Source organism: Macrobrachium nipponense, chromosome 30, assembly GCF_015104395.2.
Source record: "Macrobrachium nipponense isolate FS-2020 chromosome 30, ASM1510439v2, whole genome shotgun sequence".
Lineage (NCBI taxonomy): Eukaryota > Metazoa > Arthropoda > Malacostraca > Decapoda > Palaemonidae > Macrobrachium > Macrobrachium nipponense.
The window spans coordinates 750,820-772,649 of record NC_087218.1 but is presented as its reverse complement, the minus strand read 5'-3'; the positions used below and the strand labels follow the sequence as shown (position 1 = coordinate 772,649).

Here is a 21,830-nt window from a genome sequence, read left to right as displayed (position 1 = left end):
CTCAAGAACGCCTGTGTGACCTGCGCAGTATGGGCGGGCCATTACCCTTGCCCCCTGCCGGCTTGGGGACCTGAAAGGGCCCCCCCTTCTTTTCGTGATGTGGCCCGTCCCAAATTCTTTAAGTTTCGGGATGTTGGAACGGATATTGTTTAATCGTGCACAAGCCCTCAGCTGCATCGACTCATCAGGCATGAAGGAAGACCCCTGCTGTGGTCATGTGGATGATGTGGCAGGAAGAATCGATATGCACCCATCGACTTATGTCGACAATTTTCGCCTTCGCAACTCTCATCAGTTGTCTCCGAACACCTCTATCATTATCATTTCAGTAGAAATTCAAGCTTCCAAAGAATGTTGGTTTCAACCTCCCACCGCAGACCCCCCCACACTGCAGCAGTAACTGATCATGATACAGAGCCAGTGATTTTTCCATCTGCCTGGGGGAGACGCGAACCAACCCACATCCCCCGGGACACCTGAGTGGCATGCCACGACGCTAACCACCATACTAGCTTTAGCCACTAACAATTGTGAAAGCACTGCACATGTCGGTTCTTGCAAACTACTCGTTTACAATCAATCAGAATCATTTCACTCATTTCACTCTATTCTGGAATTTAATTCGTAAGATAGGAGTGTTATTTCGTCTTTTATTCAAATCTTCGTGAATTGTGGTACCTGTCCGTCAGGGTTATGAATATTTATTTTCCTTTTAACGACACCGCGCTGTTGTAATGAGACAGACACCTGTAGCAGGTCAACTTAAAAATCAAGAGAATTCCAGATGAGCTTAGCCATTAAATCGGTAATTGGCTCAAGTAGTCATTTTTTAAAAGTTTCTGTAAAAGAAAACTATTGAGAAAACTATTCTAGCATCAGTGGTTTATATTTTATTTAAAGTTAAAGTTAGCCTTGATCGTGCGTCTGGCAGTGCTATAGGCGCCGACAATACAGACCGCCACCGGGCCGTGGCTGAATGCTTCACTAGCCTCGTGCGAGGGTTTCATACAGCAATATACACTGTACAGAAAACTCGATTGCGCCGAAGGAACTCTGGCGCATTTTTTACTTGTTTATATTTTGCTCTTTACTTCGTGCGATTTATTTTCTTATCCTTCTCCTCGGATCTGGGATACTCGTAAAAAGTTTATGTTTACATACATATATATATATTATATATATATATATATATATATATATATATATATATATATATATATATATATATATATATAACATACATAACAATAAGACAAAAAAACAAAGGAATAAACAACGTAAAAGCATCAGCTGACGATCATCAACTGCTGAAGAGGCAGCGGGAGCAAAGGTCGATTAACAGCGCAAGGGCATAAAAAAGAAGAAAGAAAAAAAAGAAGAAAAAATTGGTTCGTTCGAAGAATAAAATGATTCCTAATTAAATTAATAGGGTTTATGACTGATGAGACCCTTCATTAAGAATTTCAGATTCTAGTTAACTCATCGTCTCTTTTTTTTTTCTTTTTTTCCCCACTATACCGACCAATCAGAAAGGGACATGAGGAGAGAGAGAGAGAGAGAGAGAGAGAGAGAGAGAGAGAGAGAGAGAGTACAAGCTAGTAATAAGTGTGTGTATATATATATATATATATATATATATATATATATATATATATATATATATATATAATATATATATATATAGCGTGCGTATTTGTGTCTTTAAACCCACTCAGGAGTGTGTATGTATAATATATGTATATATATATATATATATATATATATATATATATATATATATACGTATATATAAATATGAGGGAGAGAGAGCGAGAGAAAGAGAGAGAGAGAGGCCTTCCCACGTCACAAACTATTTCAGGGTCACACATAGCCTTACCAGGCGACGGGAAAAGAACCCGGAGTTAGGACGATACTTAAACACGTTCTGCCCGAAAGGGCTAAAAATGATATTCCTACCAAGCTGCGTCTCCTTTGTCAGACCTCTCATTCAGCGCCTCCTTTCTTTAACTCTCGTGTGAGTGTGTGTGTGTGTTTTATTTCTTTTTGACTCCTTTTTTTTTTTAAACCTCTGTTGTAGCAGTGGTAGATTCAGTTCCACTGTCCTGCTTACGTGGGATTATATTGTGATAATATATCCCTTTTTTATTTCCTTTTCTTTATTTTCTGCTGTTTGCATTTTCTGTTCTGTTTGTTCTGTGTTCTCTCCCGTGATTCTTTTCGTTTCTCTTACTCAGTTTTTCCCCCTGCGTTAACCCTTCATTCTCATCATTCTCCTTTTCATTCGTGTTTCTCTTATTTTACACAACCCTTCCCCCCCCCCCAACCCACACCCTCTCTCTCTCTCTCTCTCTCTCGTCTATAACATCAGTACTAAATCGTTCTCTTAATACATGCCCCTGCTTCTCAAATATTTCCTAATTACTCTAAGTATGGTTAGTTAAGGCTGCAGCAGAATATCTCTCTCTCTCTCTCTCTCTCTCTCTCGAAATCACTGGGAAACTGTGAATAAACAGTAAAACCTGCTGCCAGAGATAAGTGAGCGCTCGATGTCTCTTAAGATGAACCAACAAGTCTTTGAGACATCCTAACCCTCGTAACTCTCTCTCTCTCTCTCTCTCTCTCTCTCTCTCTCTCTCTCTCTCTCTCTAAGATTGAATGTACAAATAGTTGAGGATGAAGAAGAAGAAGAAGAGGAGAAGAAGAAGAAGAAGAAGAAGAAGAGGAAACGTAAGAGAAGTAACAAAACTGAAATGACAGAAAAAGATAAGGAAAACAAAGAACAAGATAAAAGTATGGATGCAGAGATACTCATTGATACTACATATGAGGCTATAAAGCAGCATACCTACGAAGAAATAAATTACGATATGACAGCACAAAAGAAAATGCCGAAGAGGCTCTACCCAGATCTACACAATGACGGGAAAGAGGAAAAAATATACAAAAAAGACAAAGTCTGCAACCTTTTGAAAAGAGGGAATTGCAGATATGGAGAAAAATGTTACTACAAACATCCTAAGGTATGTCACAACTATGAAATATATGGTAAATGTGCATACTTAGATGGATATGAGGATGATTGCAGAGATCTACATCCAAAAATATACAAAAACCTAAAAGAAGGAAAAGGATGTAAGTTCGACAAAAAATGTAAATATATGCACCTGTAGCCATGAAAATAATCAAATAAATAACCAATCAAGCAATAAAATCCAAAATAAGAAAGAAACAAATAAAGAGAGAATGAAGAATATCAGGTAAAAAGAAAAAAGCAAGCCATCAACGAGAATATGCAGAGGTGCCAGCAAAAAATTTCAATGCATCAGCTCCAAGATTCTACTCAAGAGATAATAACTGTTTTATTATGCAAGGGATATTGCAGATATGGAGAAAATTGCAGATTCAGACACAAAATGAATAATTATGATGAAGGAAGAAACAAATATTATGGAAAAGTTGGATTTTTTAATGTCAGAATTTCTGGCAAATGAAAAAAAGAACAACATACCAGAACAGGAAAGAGACATGGGAAAATCCTTATTATTACCAATATTAAATGAAGGAGAAAACACGCAAACCATCATAGTGATGAATGCGCAGGTTTTAGTTACGAGTAACTCAAAAAGAAAAATAGAGTACTTAGAAGAACTAACCAAATTGAAAAGAAAATATATAAATGAATATAAGTGAAACTGGTATTCCAAGAGACTGGAATGATGATCAAACAAAAGGGTTAAACTTTCATTATAGATCAGATAGAAAAAATAGGAATCAAGGGGAAACCGCAATATTGGGAAAGACAAAAAAAGAAAAAACAAGGAAAAATATTATTGAGAAAAATAAATAGTAACTCAGAATGTGAACTAATAGCGGTAGAATTTGAATCTGAAAAATTAATGAACATAGTAATATATAGACCTACCTAATACTAAAGAGTTTGACTTAATAATAGAAAAATTGGATGATATATGTAGAAATCACAAGGACTGGACTATTCTCCTATCTGGAGACTTCAACTTTCCTTTCGTAGACTGGAAGAACGAATAAGGAGGAATTGTGGATGTACTTATACATATAAAAAAGAGAGTAATAAGTAGTGCAGAAGATAAGAGGCAATTCGAAAAGCTATTAGATATGCTACTAGAATACACATTCAACAAATAAATCACCTGCCAACAAGAAAGGAAAATACTTTAGACCTAGTATTTGTGAACGAGATGAATTAGTTAAAGAAATAATAGTTTATAATGCGAGTATTTCAGACCATAATGTCATAGAATTAACAGTCCATTCCAAAGCAAGTGAAACAGAGATAAGCAAGAATGAAAAAGTGGGAAGGATATGGAAAATACAACTTCTACAGTAAAAATATAAAATGGTCAGAAATAAATGAAGAATTAAACAAAGATTGGGATAATATTTCGTAAGTGATGACATAAAGGTAAATACGGAGATATTATATAAAATATTAGAGAAAATATGGGATAAATATATACCGAAGAAGAAAAGTAAACATCAGTCATGCATACCAAGAGACAGAAGGATCTTGTTCCAGAAAATCAGAAAATGGGAAAAAAGGTCTAGCAAAAAAAAAAAATGCATGGAAAGTTATAGAACTAAAAAGTAAGATAGAAAATGCAGAACAAAAGATTATACAATCAAGAAAATGAAAAACGGGACTTGGAAGAAAAACCCTATTAAATATCAAGCAAAATCCCAAACTATTATACTCATATGCGAAGAAGATGAATAAAAGAAGAATAGAAATAGGCCCTCTAAGAATTGAAGGGAGATTAACGAATAAAAAAAAAAAGGAAATATGCAACATACTGGCAGAACGATATAAGAGAGAATTCACCCCTAGAATAGATAATGAAGATAATGATATAGAAGTAGGGATGAAAATAGTGAATATTTTTGCTGACATAGATATTAATGAAGCTGATATTGTGCAGGCTATTAATGAAATTAAAATGGAGCTGCTGCAGGGCCTGATGGAATTCCTGCTATTTTGTTAAAGAAAGTAGTTCATTCTATCGCAAAGCCACTTGCAATATTATTAAGACAAAGTGTAGATACAGGCAAGATTTATGATGAGCACAAATTAGCATATATTACCCCTACTTTCAAAAGTGGATCAAGACTAGAGGCAAGTAATTATAGGCCTGTGAGTCTAACATCACATATTATGAAAGTGTATGAAAAGGGTAATGAAGAAAAAAAAAAATATGAAACATTAATAAAAAATAATTTGTTTAATAAAGGACAACATGGATTCGTACCCGGAAAAAGTACACAAACCCAACTGTTAGTTCCACCGTGAGAACATATTCAAAAATTATGAAAAGCGGAATGAAAACAGATGTGGTTTATTTAGACTTTGCAAAAGCTTTTGATAAAGTAGACCATAATATATTAGCGAAGAAAATTAGAAAACACAATATCGTGGATAAAGTAGGAAGATGGTTAAAAGAATTTTTACACAACAGAAAACAGATAGTTATTGCAAACGACGAGAAATCGGATGAAGCCAAGGTAATATCCGGTGTGCCGCAAGGTACGGTGTTAGCTGCAATACTGTTTGTTATTATGATTGAAGACATAGACAATAATGTTAAGGAGTTCGGTAGTGAGTAGTTTCGCAGATGACACAAGAATAAGTAGAGAAATTACTTGTGATGAAGATAGGAAACGCTCTACAAAGAGACCTTAACAAAGTATATGATTGGGCAGAGGTAAATAGGATGGTATTTAACTCTGATAAATTTGAATCAATAAATTATGGAGACAGAGAAAGAAAGCTATATGCATATAAGACCTAATAATGAGACAATCACAAATAAGGAAGCAGGTAAAGACCTTGGTGTGATGATGAATAGGAACATGTTATGGCAATGATCAAATAGCAACTCTGTTGGCAAAATGTAAAGCAAAAATGGGAATGTTGTTACGGCACTTCAAAACAAGAAAAGCTGAACACATGATTATGCTTTATAAAACATATGTTCGTAGTCCACTTGAATATTGCAATATGATATGGTACCCACACTATCAAAAGGATATTGCACAAATAGAGAGTGTACAAAGGTCCTTTACAGCTAGAATAGAAGAAGTTAAAGACCTTGACTACTGGGAAAGACTACAATTCTAAAAATTATATAGTCTAGAAAGGAGAAGAGAACGCTACATGATAATCAGGCATGGAAACAGATAGAAGGAATAGCAGAAAATATCATGGAACTAAAAATATCAGAAAGAGCAAGCAGAGGTAGATTAATAGTGCCCAAAACTATGACCAGGAAAAATAAGGAAAGCACACGGACATTAATCCACTACGCAAACCCCAGCATCGATAATGCAGCGTCTTATCAATGCGTTGCCAGCTCATCTGAGGAATATATCAGGAGTGAGCGTAGATGTGTTTAAGAATAAGCTCGACAATATCTAAACTGCATCCCAGACCATCCAAGATTGGAAGATGCAAAATATACCGGAAGATGTACTAGCAACTCTCTGGGAGACATTAGAGGTGCCTCACACTGAGGGACCTGGGGCAACCCGAACAAGATGTAAGGTCTGTAAGGTAAGGTCTCTCACAGAATTATTATTCAGACACTGTGAATGAACAGTAAAACCTGCTGCCAGAGATAAGTGAGCGCTTGATGTCTCCTCAGATGGTCTTACATGTCTTTGAGACATCCTAATCTTTGTAACCCCCCCCCCCCCCCCTCCCCCCCCCACCCCCCGTCCCCCCCCCCCCCCCCTCACCTCTCTCTCTCTCTCTCTCTCTCTCTCTCTCTCTCTCTCTCTCATCCACTTCCCACGATGCTCTTTCCGGTGGGCAACCCTTTTGTCTCTCCGTCTGTAACCTTTGTCCGTTATTAGAATACCGTCTATTTTATGTCCCTCTGGCAAGGACGTTCTGTCTTGTGCTTGTCTCGAGACAAAGTGACGTCAGTATCATGAGCTTGCTTTTGTTCCTTGGGTTAAAAATACCTTCGTTTTTTTTTTGCGTCATGTTTGAAGTTAGTAATTTTTTTTTTTAGCTGGTCTTATTCTAGCATCAGGACTTACCTGTGAGGTGGCAAGGTATAATATTGAATAAGAGGCCTGGCGTAGACCCTTTGGCTCATTCCGACCAACAGAGGTCTGTTTTTTTCTCTCTCTCTCTCTCAGTAACTTCTTCCCGTTGATGGTTGGTGACGTCAGTGTATCTCACGAGGCGCACTGTAGGCACTACTGGAGGTTCTCTGCAGCGTCCCTTGGGCCACTAGCTGCAACCGCTTTCATTCTTTTACTGTTCCTCCATTCGTATTCATCTTCCTTCCATATTGCTATTCACCTTCTAACAAATTTTTCATAGTGCAACTGCTTTGAGGTTTTACTCCTGGAACACCTTTCAAACCTATCTACACTCAATTTTCTTTCCATCGCTGAATGACTTCATAGGTCCCAGTCCTTGGCCTTTGGCCCAAACTCTATATTCCACCCATTCAGAAATTCCTTTATATGTCTTAATCATTTTTTTTTAAATAATGAACAACAGCTCAGTCGTATTGGAGAGCTTTAATTTTATTTCCTTCTGTTACCTTTAGTATTTTACTCTTTTGATTAGGTCTCTGCAACTGTCGGAATCATATATAGGTAACATATAGAAAACCTACTTTTTATTTCTCTTCATCAATTTCTACACACTGCTCTTAAGTTAAAAAAAAAAAGTCTCGGTCAATTTCTATATACTGCTCTTAAGTTAAAAAGAATAGTTAATTTCTATATACTGCTCTTAAGTTAAAAAGAATAGTCTCGGTCAATTTCTATATACTGCTCTTAAGTTAAAAAGAAATAAAAAAAAGGTGTCTCGATCCTCAACGCTAAGGTTTTTCTTTGCATTCAATTCTTTTTCCAGCTCTCCCACTTCCATGAATAATCTCCATTTCATCAAGACCTTCGGTGAGGTTTTAGAATCACGGACGAAAGAGAATGAAAAAGACAATCTCTAAAAATGTGCACCATTATTATGAGAAGATCCATTTTTCGACATTTGGAAACAATAATTATGAAATGCGTCAGTTGTTTGGGTAATTGATAAGCAAAGCGAAGTTGAAGCACACAGTCACGTGTGGGACAGGATTTGCAAGACTCCGGTTCGATCCTGATGTGAATCAGAAATGTATATATATATATATATATATATATATATATATATATATATATATATATATATATATATATATACATACATATAAAGGCAAAAGCCAAGAAGGAAAGTGAAACAATGGAGTGCCGCTGCAAGGCCTCTCGACTTCGTGTTCTTTGACTAGGCAAAGGACAAGGAGTCGAAAGGCCTTGCAGCGGTACTTCATTGTTTCACTCTCTTCGTGGCTTTTGCCTTTATATATATATATATATATATATATATATGTATATATATATATATTTATATATATATATATATATATATATATATATACTATGTGTGTGTGGTGTGTGTGTGTGTGTGAGAGAGAGAGAGAGAGAGAGAGAAAGGAGAGAGAGAGAGAGAGAGAGAGAGAGAGAGAGAGAGAGAGACGCACCGCGTGTTCGAATTGAATATATCTTCACCATCGCCGTCAATGCCATTAAGGTCACATGAGATGTTCTCAAGAAGGAGGCTAGTTATCCATTTTTGGGGCTTATCCAAAATTCATACCTTTCGGTAAAAAAAACAAAAAAAAACAGCAAAGTAATTCAGTATCAGATTCTAAGGATGAGAGAATTACATTATTGAAGTGGAAATGATAACGAAGAAGCAGTAAGTATCTAGAAAGTTATTCAAATTGACTTGGTAAAACACCACAAGAGGACCCTCATCGCTTCCAGTCTGAAAAGAAAGGATGTAACGACTGTTATGAGGGATTTGAGTTGTTTGTACAAAGGGGCTATTGTTCGTCGTTTCCTTCATTCCTGTAAAGGTGGGGTGGGGGAGGGGGCGCATGTTAATTTGCGTGTACGCACTGTTGCAGAAACAATGTATACCTGAGACGGGAAAACAATGGTGTTATTACAAAGCATTATGGGACTAATGCTTCTGGTATATATATATATATATATATATATATATTATATATATATATATATATATATATATATATATATTTCAGAGACTGCTGTCTCTCTCTCTCTCTCTTCATCTACCTGAAGAGAGAGACAGCATTCTTTGAAATATAGTATTTTCTCTCTTTATTTTGGCGTTTTTATGGTCTCCTTTTATTATTATTATATATATATATATATATATATATATATATATATATATATATATATATATATATGTATATAAATTTGTGATCCTGTGGTTTTGAAGCCATCCTGAAGGCACCTATTCCGTCCTACGCCAGACCACGGGCACAGCGCTGATGGTGTGTGTGCCGTTGCCCATTTGCCTGTGTGTGACGACGACGACCCATTATGCCGCCGTCCGCTTCTGGGAATATAGTTGAAACGTGGCTAAGCTGCGTCCTGTTTTTCCTAAAAGAGCAATTAACGATGGTTTTTATTTATTATCCGTTCTTGCATTTTAGGGCGGTGCAGGAAGGATACACGAAGTCATCATCACCAGTTTGACGGGATCACATCGGAAGGCCAATGTTTTTTTTTTTTTTTGTTCTTTTTTTTTTTTTTTTTTTTTTTTTTTTCTTTTTTTTTTTTTTTTTTAAGTGATTCATCCTTCGAAATGAGTGCTGAATTAGGGTAATATATATATATATATATATATATATATATATATATATATATATATATATATATCTATATATGTATGTATGTATGTATGTATTTATATGATGTATATATGCAGTAGCATTGTCCTTTCCAGTGCTGTACATATATATATATATATATATATATATATATATATATATATATATATATATATATATATATATTATACACATAGGTATATATATTATATATATATATATATATATATATATATATATATATATATATACATATATATATATATATATATATATATATATATAATAGTATATATTTATATATATATATATATATATATATATATATATATATATATATTTTATTTATACGTATACACATACACACACACACACACACACATAAACAAGAAAGAAAGAATAGGATCAGCGGGGCGTGTAATGGCATAATGAAGGCGACGACCAGGAAAAAGGGTTGACTACGTCACAACGGAATGAAACGGGCAAACGGCTCCTGCCACTTCATCTCCTCCTAAAGTAGAGTAGATAAGGGCAGTAGATTGATAGAGGAATATTTCCTTTCGACGTGGCTGTGACCAGGAATACTACACATACAGTGATACAGAGTGTACGTGCGTTCGAGCGTTCATTCCTAGCTCTCTCTCTCTTCACCATCCCGGGTAGCCAGATATTATTAGTAAGGGAGTTTTTTGACATCATGTAAAATGGAATAGATGAAAACAAGATATGAACAGCTATATATAAAAAGAATGTGGTATATACCTCGTAGTCGTTCAGTATAATGTTGTCATTAGTAGCAATCAACACCTGTAATTATTCAAATGAGTGACGTTGGCGGAGGATACTGTCATCATATATACATACATACGTGCATTAATACATACATACATAAATATGGATTATAATATAGCTTTTGAAGAGGACTGGTGGAAGGTGAAATTATCGAGTTATTTGAGCTTTATATTCTCTTTGCTCCTGTGGACTATATTGACATATATATATATATATATATATATATATATATATATACATATATATATATATATATATATATATGTATATTTATATATTTAAGTATATATATATTATATATATTTATTTAGTTATATATATATATATATATATATATATATATATATATATATATATATTTATATATGTATATATACGTATATATATATATATATATATATATATATATATATATATATATATATATATATATATATATATATATATATATATATATATATATATATATATATATATATATATTATATATATATATATATATATATATATATATATATATATAAATTGATAGTAGATAGGTATATAGATAAGGCAAATTCCTATCAGTGTGGAGAATACGAGGTAAATTCAGAGAAGACAGCAGAATGGAGTCTGAGCAGAAGCCTTTCATAACATGAACAAATATTTCACACCATCATCATCATCACCATCATATCTCAGCATTTATCATTCTTTCAACCCTTACTTGATACCTGACAACGCCAACAATTCATTGCGAACCCTTTTGTTAGTTTTCTGTAAAACAAAACTATTGAGATGGCTATTTATCTGTCCGTCCGCACTCTTCAGTCTGCCCTCAGATCTTGAAAACTCCTGGGGCTAGAGAGCTGCAAATTGGTATGTTGATCATCCACCCTCCAATCATCAAATATACAAAATTGCAGCCCTCTAGCCTCAGTAGTTTTTATTTTATTTAAGGTTAAAGTTAGCCATAATCGTGCGTCTGACATCGCTATGGTGCCAACAACATGGGCCATCACCGGGCCGTGACTGGAAGCTTCATGGGCCGCGGCTGAGGGTTTCATGCAGCATTTTACGCCGTACAGAAAACTTTATTGCGTTCTTCTGGATATTTTTTACTGTTTTCATTTGTATTCGTCATCCTCAATCCACTTTTAGATTGATAGGAAGCCTACGCCAGCGCCCTCTATGGCGGCGCCTCAAGAATTAGTGCGTTTTGACTCATTTCGTGACTCATCGGCATCCTGCATTCATTGAGATGTCTTGACGTCACATTGCGATAACTATGAATAAGCAACATTAAGGATTTTTAGACTTCTAAGGTAGGAGCTGGAAAGCTTTTTCGCTTTCCATCATATTTCTGTAGTTATTCATAACTTACTATTTTGCTGATTTTTCCAGCTTAGTTTCTTTGTCAGTTTTATGTCTGGTTTATCTAACTTCTCTGTTCTTAGGCTATTTTTGTTCACTCTATCTTGCGTGTCTATGTTTTCTTTATTTGAGGGGGGGAGGGGGCGTGGGAGCCCATCTATACTCTGTTTTTTTTTTCATCTGTCCATCCGCCTGTGGTGTTTTTGTATGGTAATACTGCGTCCCGGGCTGTAGATAGTTACATTCAGCTTACATTCAACGATTATAATAATATCCAATTTCGAATATTAACGGTGTAATTCGCATACAGTAAATTATTAAAACACTTTTCAGTTGCAAATGTACACCCAGATATCCTTTTATTTACCTAAAACTTACAAATAGCGTATCTAAAGCCCGGGACGCAGTGTTACTATACAAAAACACCACAGGCGGGTGGACAGATGAAAAAAAAACAGAGTATAGTTGAGTGGTAACGTTGCTCAGCTAGGTGACAGCTTTTTTTGACGGAACCACTATATCTAGTGTGCCTATGTTTTTTTCGGGGGGGGGGGGGGGGGGGGGGGGGGGGGGGGGGGCGGAATGGGGGGAAGTAGCCCATCTAGTTCAGTGGTAACCTTGCCCTCAGCTAGGTGACAGCCTTTTTTTGGCTTGTTCAGTGATTATTCGTAATTACAATAGAAATGATAGGAAGAAGAATAACAAATCCCAGGCACCAGAATGCACCTGCTCACAAAAGGCGAGAGAGATTTCATAACATGAATCCCAGACCTGAATAAGATAAGAGTCGCTGGTAGAAATAACCCAGTATATACCTATATTGTCCAAAATTAAAATCCCATGGAATATTACTTTTTGAAGGTAAAGCAATGGTAACGGAAAATCTGCAGCGATGGCGTTCTTGAAACTTTTAGAGTTTGCATGTGCTTGTCCATGGTTAATTAACTCTCATTGCGTGAGAATGGCTTCAGTTCGTTTGCAACAGCCAGGCACAACAAATTGGCAAAATGCCATTGAGCTAGATGCTAAATGACATGGCATTCGCTGGCTTTGTGTTTGGCAGCGGTTAACGCGACATTGATTTTTACAGCCTTAGTCATTGCAGCGTCCCAAATCAAAGCATCATTTTTTTTTTTTGTAACTATCAGTTACCGCAACAAATCTTTGTTATGAAACCGCAGTGCAAATCTGTTGTTCAAAGGAAGTGTGTGTGTGTGTGTGTGTGTGTAAAGAGAGAAAGAGAGAGAGAGAGAGAGGACTTTTCGCCCGTATTGATGACAATCGAAAGTCATAACTGTACGGAACCAGCATGATTTGAGATTTCTAGGAAACCATTGAGCAATGAGCCCCGTATGATATGATACAGTGGTGGTGTCGTCCTGTACTACAGGCAATAAGAGCTTAGTTCTACTGTGATGGAACGCGAATGATAAAGTCATAAAATGCAAGCCGTCTTCAAGTAGCAGCGACATTGATCTAAACTGCATCTCGTGCCTTTCTTCACAAGCAAACAGGAGTTAGCTCTGCCGGCAAAAGGATAAATGAATTTTGAGAGAGAGAGGAGAGAGAGAGAGAGAGAGAGAGAACTTGCAATACTAGGAAAGCAAAACAGACACTAATTGAAGCCCTGCCCCTCAAAAGAATAAACAGAACGCAGCGGTCTTGCGGAAAGAACGACGAGATGAGGACGAATTTTTTCGGCTCGGTTTGCCAGCCTGGGGTGCAGCACGCGCTCTTTATTCATTTTTTGCGTAATAAGAATTAAATGATTAAAAAAAAAAAGCGAAAAGCCTCTAGTGAAAAAAGTTGCAGATCAATGACGTAAAATTGCGTCTTGTTCGGTGCTTACTCTTCCACAGCAATTTAGGGACGCTTTTCCAAACATTGACAATTTTCATCAAGGGGTTCTCTCTCTCTCTCTCTCTCTCTCTCTCTCTCTCTCTCTCTCTCCTCTCTCTTTTAATATGCCATGCAGGGATTAGGGACTAAGGGCTGGTCGCACTGGGTATTCTAAATGGATTACCAGTCCCTGGTAATCACAGGCCATTTTTTCCGATGGCTGTTTTGTTCCTCTGTTCGGCAGAGGTCGGTCAAGTGTTTCAGTTTTAAAGACTGAGGACACGTTTGTTCTCGCCGATCCTGGAGAGAATGTTATTTCATAGTTGAGAGCGACGTGTTCAGATTTGTGGAAATTGGTCTTCTTCGCGCATCACATTTTATTTTCATTCATTTCATTTTTTTTCCTAATACTAAACCGGTATCACATCGGTTTATATTATATATATATACATATAGATATATAGTATATATATATATATATATATATATATATATCATATATATATATTTATATATATAGATATGTGGTCTGTGTGTGTGTGTGTGTGCGTGTGTGTTTTATATATATTATATATGTATATTTATATGTATATATAAATATATTTGATATATATATATATATATATATATATATATATATATATATATATATATTATATATATATGTATGTATAACTTGTGTGTCCATGGCAGTTACAACGCTGATTTTGTGCGCAAAATCAAATATATGATAATATGTTAATATCAATAGAAGCAATGGACTATTCGATTATGAAACTGTTGTTTGCTGCTAGAGGGCGTCTGCTTGCTTATTTCCAGAACATCGAATGCCCCAGCACGCCCCTTAAGGAAAGAAAGACTTGTTATGACCACTGAGACTTGTTTTTCATTTTTTCCCCTGAGTCTCTCTCTCTCTCTCTCTCTCTCCTCTCTCTCTCTCTCTCTCTCTCTCTCCTCAGTTTGAGAATGCAAACATATATATATATATATATATATATCATATATATATATATATATATATATATATATATATATATATATATATATATATATATATATATATTTATTTATTTATTTATCAGGAATTCTTGACGAAAACTGGAGGCAATTATCTCGTAACTCGATAGCTATATGCGGAAATCGGAACATTTTTGCATTTATCTTCAGCTTGCCACGTAACAGGAATAACAAAATTAAGCTTAAGCCAAAGCTGGGCATCCGAACAGTCTTTCTCTTGGGTGTTCGGTTTGTGACGTGGAAGGTGACGTCTGCTCGAATTGTTTATAAACAAGTGGCTTTACAACTATTTGCTTCCTGGTTTTCGAACCATCGTAGAATAATGAGATAAACAGTCGTCGAATATTGGTTCCGAGAAATCTGAAAAGTATTATTATTCTTTGTCAGGAACTTTCAGTGCCGTGATAACAAAAGAGCGTCTACGTTGTCTTCACCTTTGTTCACGTATTCACCCTGGCCACAAAACCTTAATTTTTGGCATGGACGCAGATGTCTTCGATAAGCTGATTGAAACAAAGGAAATAAGAACGTCCCACAGATGCGCAAGTAATTGTTAACGGCGCATGCCCCAGGAAATTCACGAATCACTTCATCTTAATTATAAAGAGGTCCACGTATCACGAATCACTCAATCTGAATTATAAAGAGGTCCATGTATTGTCAGAATTATTTTTTCGTATTCATACTTACACAATGCATTTATCATTTACATGCATATGCGTTGAACATTACACAGCACAAAGAGGTTAGTGAAACCATTACTAAATATTATCCAAAACACAGCAATGTAAGATTCTTACACCGGTAAACAGCAGAATATATACTACATCCCCCATCGTTCGTGAAAGATTTCCGAAACAGTAACTTTCAAACTGTTATCTTCAGGTTGAAAAATTAATTCGCAAGTCACTCGAAGAGACCTTTATCTATGTAAGTTCAGAAATACTACAAACTCGTCAGTGGACCTCAGGTGTTCGAATCTAACAACTTTCTCACACGTGTGCTTGCCAGTCTTGACGACTGAGTGACACCTTTCACAGTGATTTGGTAACGTCGTCGTTGTTGGTACAATATCTGAGTGACGGGAAATGAATCTAATTTTTCAGACACACTAAAACTACTTCTCCCTGGAAATAAGAGCCTCTGATTTTCATTCCAAGAATTCACTTGTATGCATGGCGTTGAAGGTTTGACGAAGTCATACGTTTCAGCGGAGTGGAAAATGCATATCGTCTTGCACCAAATCTAGTTGTGTTTTATTTTTAATCAATCGAAAATATTGACGTTTTACTTTGCCTTTTTCTTTGCTTTACCAAGAAATGTCTTTTAATACGTGATACTTAAGCTCTGATCTGTACCAAAGGAATCCTAATTCTTTCCTCGCTAGACTTACGAAAGGCAACACAAGAGTTCAGTCTGAGAAAGAAGAGGACATTCTGTAAGATTGTGAATTTTTCCTTTTAATCTGCGATTTCACTGAATTCCCAAAATGTGTTAATTTAAGTCATACTTGTTAGCCAGCATAGGCATTTTCCACGTGTATTTCCAGTGACTGAAGTATTCCTGCATACATACATACATATATACGTACATACATACTTCGGCATATTCACTAATGTTAGTAAATCAAGTGACCACGGAGTTATTGGGCAAGAATTCAAGTCGATAAAACAAGCCACAGGAGAAACGGTGTTCAGTTTGTGCAATTTTCTGGAAGCATATTCTTTTGCAAAAAATGATTTCGTATGAAAAAACGGAATAAAATGGACTTTTCCCAAGTTCGGTCAAAGCCACAACCCAAGACCTCGAAATGACGTCAGGTTAGGAAGAGGCATTCTCCGAGGATGGCCTCCTAGGTTAGGTCAGGTGATTGAGTTTTGCTTTTTCTGCCCGAGCCTGTTCTCGCGTCATTTCATCCGTTAAAATAACTTCTTCTTTAGGATTGAAAAAAATGGTGGTCTCTCATAGAATCAAATTACCTGTGACATTGTGAAATCATCATTTAGGATCACCCAGAGGAAGCTCGGTTATAAAATATGGGACTTCAGATGACATTTTTTTCATTTTTCCTCAGACGCCATAATTAAATGAAGAAGCTAAGGATACACGAACTTTGATTCCTGGCGGCAAACCGGACTTCATGATCCAGTTCTGTAGACGAAGCAATCCATCTCTACTATCTAGATAGACGTTTATAATGCGTTAAATAGGTCTGTTTGTGACCGAATAACCTTCGAAGAAAAGCCCCACAACGAACTGTTATTGTGCTTCAGTTTTAAAGTTGAAGGGGTAATGTGGGCACCCGACACTGACTTCGAAGAGTGCTCGAAGAGCCTCCTCATTCATCACAAAGACGAGTTTCGTAGCGACCGATGTTCAATATTAGAGGACCAGGAAAGTAACGGCAACGAGGAACACGATGCTACCGACGTGTCTCCCCTGACATCCAAGTAGGTCCTTCTTTTGAGGGAGAAGGGAATGAAACTCAGTTTTAGCTTTTTGTTTGCACGAAAATCGCAAATCGGTTCGAATTTTCGCTTATTCGGGGAGTAAACCTTACAAACTACTTTGCTTTTTTTGTTGTTGTTGTTTTTGTTTTTGTTTTTGTTGTTCTTGTTAGGGCGGTAGGAAAGGTCTATGGAAAAGCCTAAAAAGGTCTGAAAAGGGTGTCTCACGTTGAGTTAATGATACAGGAAATTTAGACTAGGATATTTATGATATATTTATTAGAATGGAAAAAAAAATAATATGTATGTTAAACAGTACAGAAAAATTATTTCTATTAAAATATAACTTATTCATTTTAATTTTCGTTGGTGAAACAACGCTCAATTTGACTGTAGATTTTAGAACGCGCCACGAGTAAGCTGGAAGTCGGATCACGCCTTGTTTCTATGGCTTACAACAACAGACTTATACTATATACAACCATTATTTTATATATAAGCTAGTCCACTGGTGTAGGGGTTAGTATCGTGAATGCTACTCAGATTTTGCGGGTTCGCGTCTCCTCCCCGGGGTGATGAAAAATCACTTGCTCTGTATCATGATCAGTTACTGCTGCAGTGTGGGGTCTGCAGTGGGAGGTTGAAACTGCCATTTTTTGGAAGCTTGAATTTTCAGGTCAGTGGCCCCTTTGGGGTCCATGTGAAAAAGTTTCATCTACTGAAATAATAATAATATAATTTTTCACTTTAAAAAATGCCTTTATTAAATCAGTGTTTCGTCCCAAGTTCATATTGTTTCTGACGACTGTAGATGGAAGACGCACAACATTTGGTATTATTCCGGGTTTGGTTTTCCCTTTTTAAAATGGTAAATCAGCCTTTGAATCATAACGCATCAAAGAGGCCTTTGATGTTATGAAACATCAAACAGAATATCATAGAAAAAAAATGCATTATACTATTTATAATTGACATCTGCCAAATATAAACCTGTTCCCATTTTTTTACCCTACGCGTCTGGTCGCCTGTTATTTCCCTTTGGAAATCAATCGATTGCGTTATCCTGTGAAGATTATGTACGATGACCCAGATTCGTGTTTTATATGAGAACATTGAACTTGTCATTGGAAGGGTTGCAGAATAAATAAGTAATTACTAATTGTTTTACATGAACGAGAGAATTTTTTTATTAGCGCGGGGAAATACGAAAAAAAGAGACTGCCATAGAGGAGAAACAAGATAGGTTTGGTTGTGAGTTTTCCAGTCATTTACAAAAAATAAAACTGCCGTCGAATGAGGTTCTTAGCATGTAAATGATATATACGTAAGTATGAATATGAAAGAAAAATTCTGACATTATACGAACCTCGTTATAATTCAGATAAAAGGAGTTTTGAATTTCCCGGGTTGTACCTTTAACAATTGCTTGCACATTCTTATTTCCTTTCTTTAAATAAACTTATTGAAGACATCTGCCTCCATGGATGACGTTCAGTTTTTGTGGTCAGGGCGAATACGTGGACACCAGGAAAACAACGTAGACACTCTTGTTATTACAGCACTGAAAGTTCCTGAGAAAGAATAAAACTCACGTGAAGAGACTATAGCACTTACTTCTCAGTTTTCACGAAATCAAAATTCGCAAAAGTCTGTTTCACCTTATGACAGTTTCGAAATCGAGGAAGCAAATTGGGTCATGCGAGGGAGAACTGAACGAAACCAAAACAATTTAAAAAAAAAATAATCTTAAAAGAGCTAAATGAGCAGATATAACCGGAGATATAGGAAGTATGCCACAGCCCTTACGGGATGCCCTTGAATTTCTGCTTGCTGGACCAATTGAGGTCATTGCCATCTATAGTGACACCGGAACATATGGGCGTCATGGATGATGAAATTCAGACACTTTGACACATTCCATGCAATGGAGAAATGGCTGCTTCTGCATTCGTGATTTTCATTACCCACACTGCAGAGTTGTTTCGGATGTGATAACATTATCTTTTTCTTATTTTTTCCTACGTAGACCAGTACATGGTGTACTGCAGATGGTACTAAAAACAGTTTAGAGCATTCATTCGTCCTCAGCCGCATTGCTTACCAACTTTTACTTTTCACTTTCATACTCTAGGAAAACTTTTTTTTTTCTTTCTTTTTTTTTTGTCTCCACGCAGACAGGTTTCTGGGTGGAAAGAGTGGTTCTCTCTCTCTCTCTCTCTCTCTCTCTCTCTCTCTCTCTCTCTCTCTCTCTCTCACAGACTGAAACTGATGTATATTGATGGAAGTGTGGCCAGGTACAAGAGATTTAGGCTTCTAGTGACCTCTTACCCTCTCTCTCTCTCTCTCTCTCTCTCTGTAATAACCATTCGTTTTGTTATCATCTCTCGTATCCTTCCTCGACCATATTTCTTCCTCCTGCAATGTGGACGGTACAAACAAACCACAGTATTGCCATGGCCAAAAAGTTAAATTTTCGGTGACGGATGAGTTGAAACAGTTATTTTCTAAGGTTAACCTCGAAGCCGAAATTTAGAATTTCCATACAATTCACATCGTTGCCTGCATCTTATTTTGATTTTATTTTCATTCGGAGACAGACGAACAGACGTAACACGCAAACTGATAGAGAAGCGCCCCAGTGGCGTGGTTGGTATGGTGTTGGCGTCCCACCTCGGTGATCGCGGGTTCGATTCTCGGCCATTCCATTGAGGAGCGAGAGATGTGTATTTCTGGTGATTAAAGTTCACTCTCGACATGGTTCGGAAGTCACGTAAAGCCGTTGGTCCCGTTGCTGAATAACCACTGGTTCCATGCAACGTAAAAACATCATACAAGCAAACAAACAAACAAACAAACTGACAGAGAACCGCGCTGTGGTTCACCGGAAGAGGGAGGCAGGAAACGGACACAAAGTGGATTCCGTTGTCGATTTGGGAACTCATATAATTCATCGTATTTTATGTAATGACTAACAAGGTTAGCAGGTTCTGTTAACGTAATTTTTTTTATTTTTTATTCGGCTCTTGGGCGTTGGTGCCGAGATTTTTCCCAAGCATCCTGCTCGTCACTGTCAAGTCAAAAGCAGCAATGGCAGTGGTACCTATTTTTCCCACAATCGTATCCGGAATTAACCGGATTCCCTGTGGATGGTGGTAAGCAGATAACACTTTTGGTTTTGCCCTCGAAAGAGCGGACCCTGGGATGGTTTATTTTTCCGTCATCTTCTCTCTCCTATTGATGTTAACTCTCTCTCTCTCTCTCTCTCTCTCTCTCTCTCTCTGCGAATGCGTGCGTGTATGTGTGTGTGTGTTAGAGAGAGAGAGAGAGAGAGAGAGAGAGAGAGCGAGCAAGCGTTTGCATGTGACGCGGTGTAACATCAAAAAGCAGTTGAATTGCTTGCTTCCTGTTTTTCCGCAAATCTGAAAATGTCAGAATATTAGAGGTCTTCGAAAGTATGACTGACATCACTTGTTTCTATAAACCATTTTGCCCTCTGTAGTACAGTAAAGAGAACGAAAAGGGTTGCAGCTAAGGGGCAGAGGGCATGCTGCCAGACGGCATAACCCTGCCCCCCCCCCCCCCACCCCCACCCCCCAAAAGGGGATTTGGTCCACTGCAGAAAGGACACTGATACGAAGAACGGGAGGATTGCGGTATTTTGCAAACGTAAAATTCTGACAAGAAGTGAAGCAGAGATGAGAGAATCCAGCGGTCCTTTCCAAATTTCGCTAAATCGAAAGGTACCGACCTCAGAGGAGGAGGAGGAGGAGGAGGAGGAGGAGGAGGAGGAGGAGGGTGGGGGGGCCAAGGCCATCTTCTACGAAAGCAACTGAGCATCCGGTGATTGTGAAAAGGGAGACGGTGTTTTGTTTGTGTCTTCAGGTCGTCCAAAAGTTGCCCTTGATTATTGCCATTGTTCCGAGTCGAGCACTAGTCTCATGTGACAATGCGCATCGCTGATTGGTGGGCCTCATTTTTATGTAGCCCAAGAAGAAGAACCTAAGACTGATCGACCATTCGAGAAATTTTGGTCGTCATTTGCAATTTCCTATTTATTTGTTCCTTCTCCTGTACCTGCAAGCGAATTAGCCTCTTCGTTTGCCGACAGAAAAGGCTATTTTGGCTGTAACATGCTCCCATTTCTCAAGAAGCTTGTAAAATAAGTAAGAAAGCCAGAAAAAAAAAAAAAAAAAATCAAGGCGTGATCCGAAATCCAGCTTACTCGGGATGCGTGCAAGATTTTCTCCTCCCACATAAGTTGCAAACGTTATATTCTAAACTATTAACGTAAATTAAAACGTGCTAAAATCTGCGGTCAAATAGAGCCTTTTATATGTTTAATATGCACATTGTTTATTTTTTCATTTTAATTCTGACAAATAAATCATAAATATCCTATCCTAAAATTCCTGTATCTTCAGGTCAACGCGACCTTTCAGACCTTTTTAGGCTCCTCCATAGACCTTTCTTAACCCCCCCAACAATAGCAGCAACAACAAAGTAGTTTGTAGGCTTACTCCCCGAGTCAGCGAAAATAATGATTTTGTGAAGTCTCCCCTTGTACCAGCTAAAGTAAGATCAAGAAAAAAAGATCATACGGCCAACAACCTCATCCTCAAGATATGATGATAACTGCGTGACTCTG

At 37.0% G+C, this 21,830-nt stretch overlaps 1 protein-coding gene across 5 annotated transcripts in view; it reads left to right on the top strand.

Moving 5' to 3' along the window:
- The window catches only part of LOC135202217 (neprilysin-2-like), a 245,581-nt gene that overhangs the window by 192,820 nt on the left and 30,931 nt on the right, over nucleotides 1–21,830 (top strand). Inside the window, exon 1 of one of the 5 annotated variants that reach the window (XM_064231475.1) lies at nucleotides 16,836–17,188. The exons of 3 other annotated variants lie outside the window; for them this stretch is intronic. In XM_064231475.1, coding sequence (XP_064087545.1) covers nucleotides 17,031–17,188 — 158 coding nt within the window. In that variant the 5' untranslated portion in view covers nucleotides 16,836–17,030. Of the gene's footprint in view, nucleotides 1–16,835; nucleotides 17,189–21,830 lie in introns of those variants that run through there. One more of the 5 variants, XM_064231478.1, reaches the window with a different exon arrangement.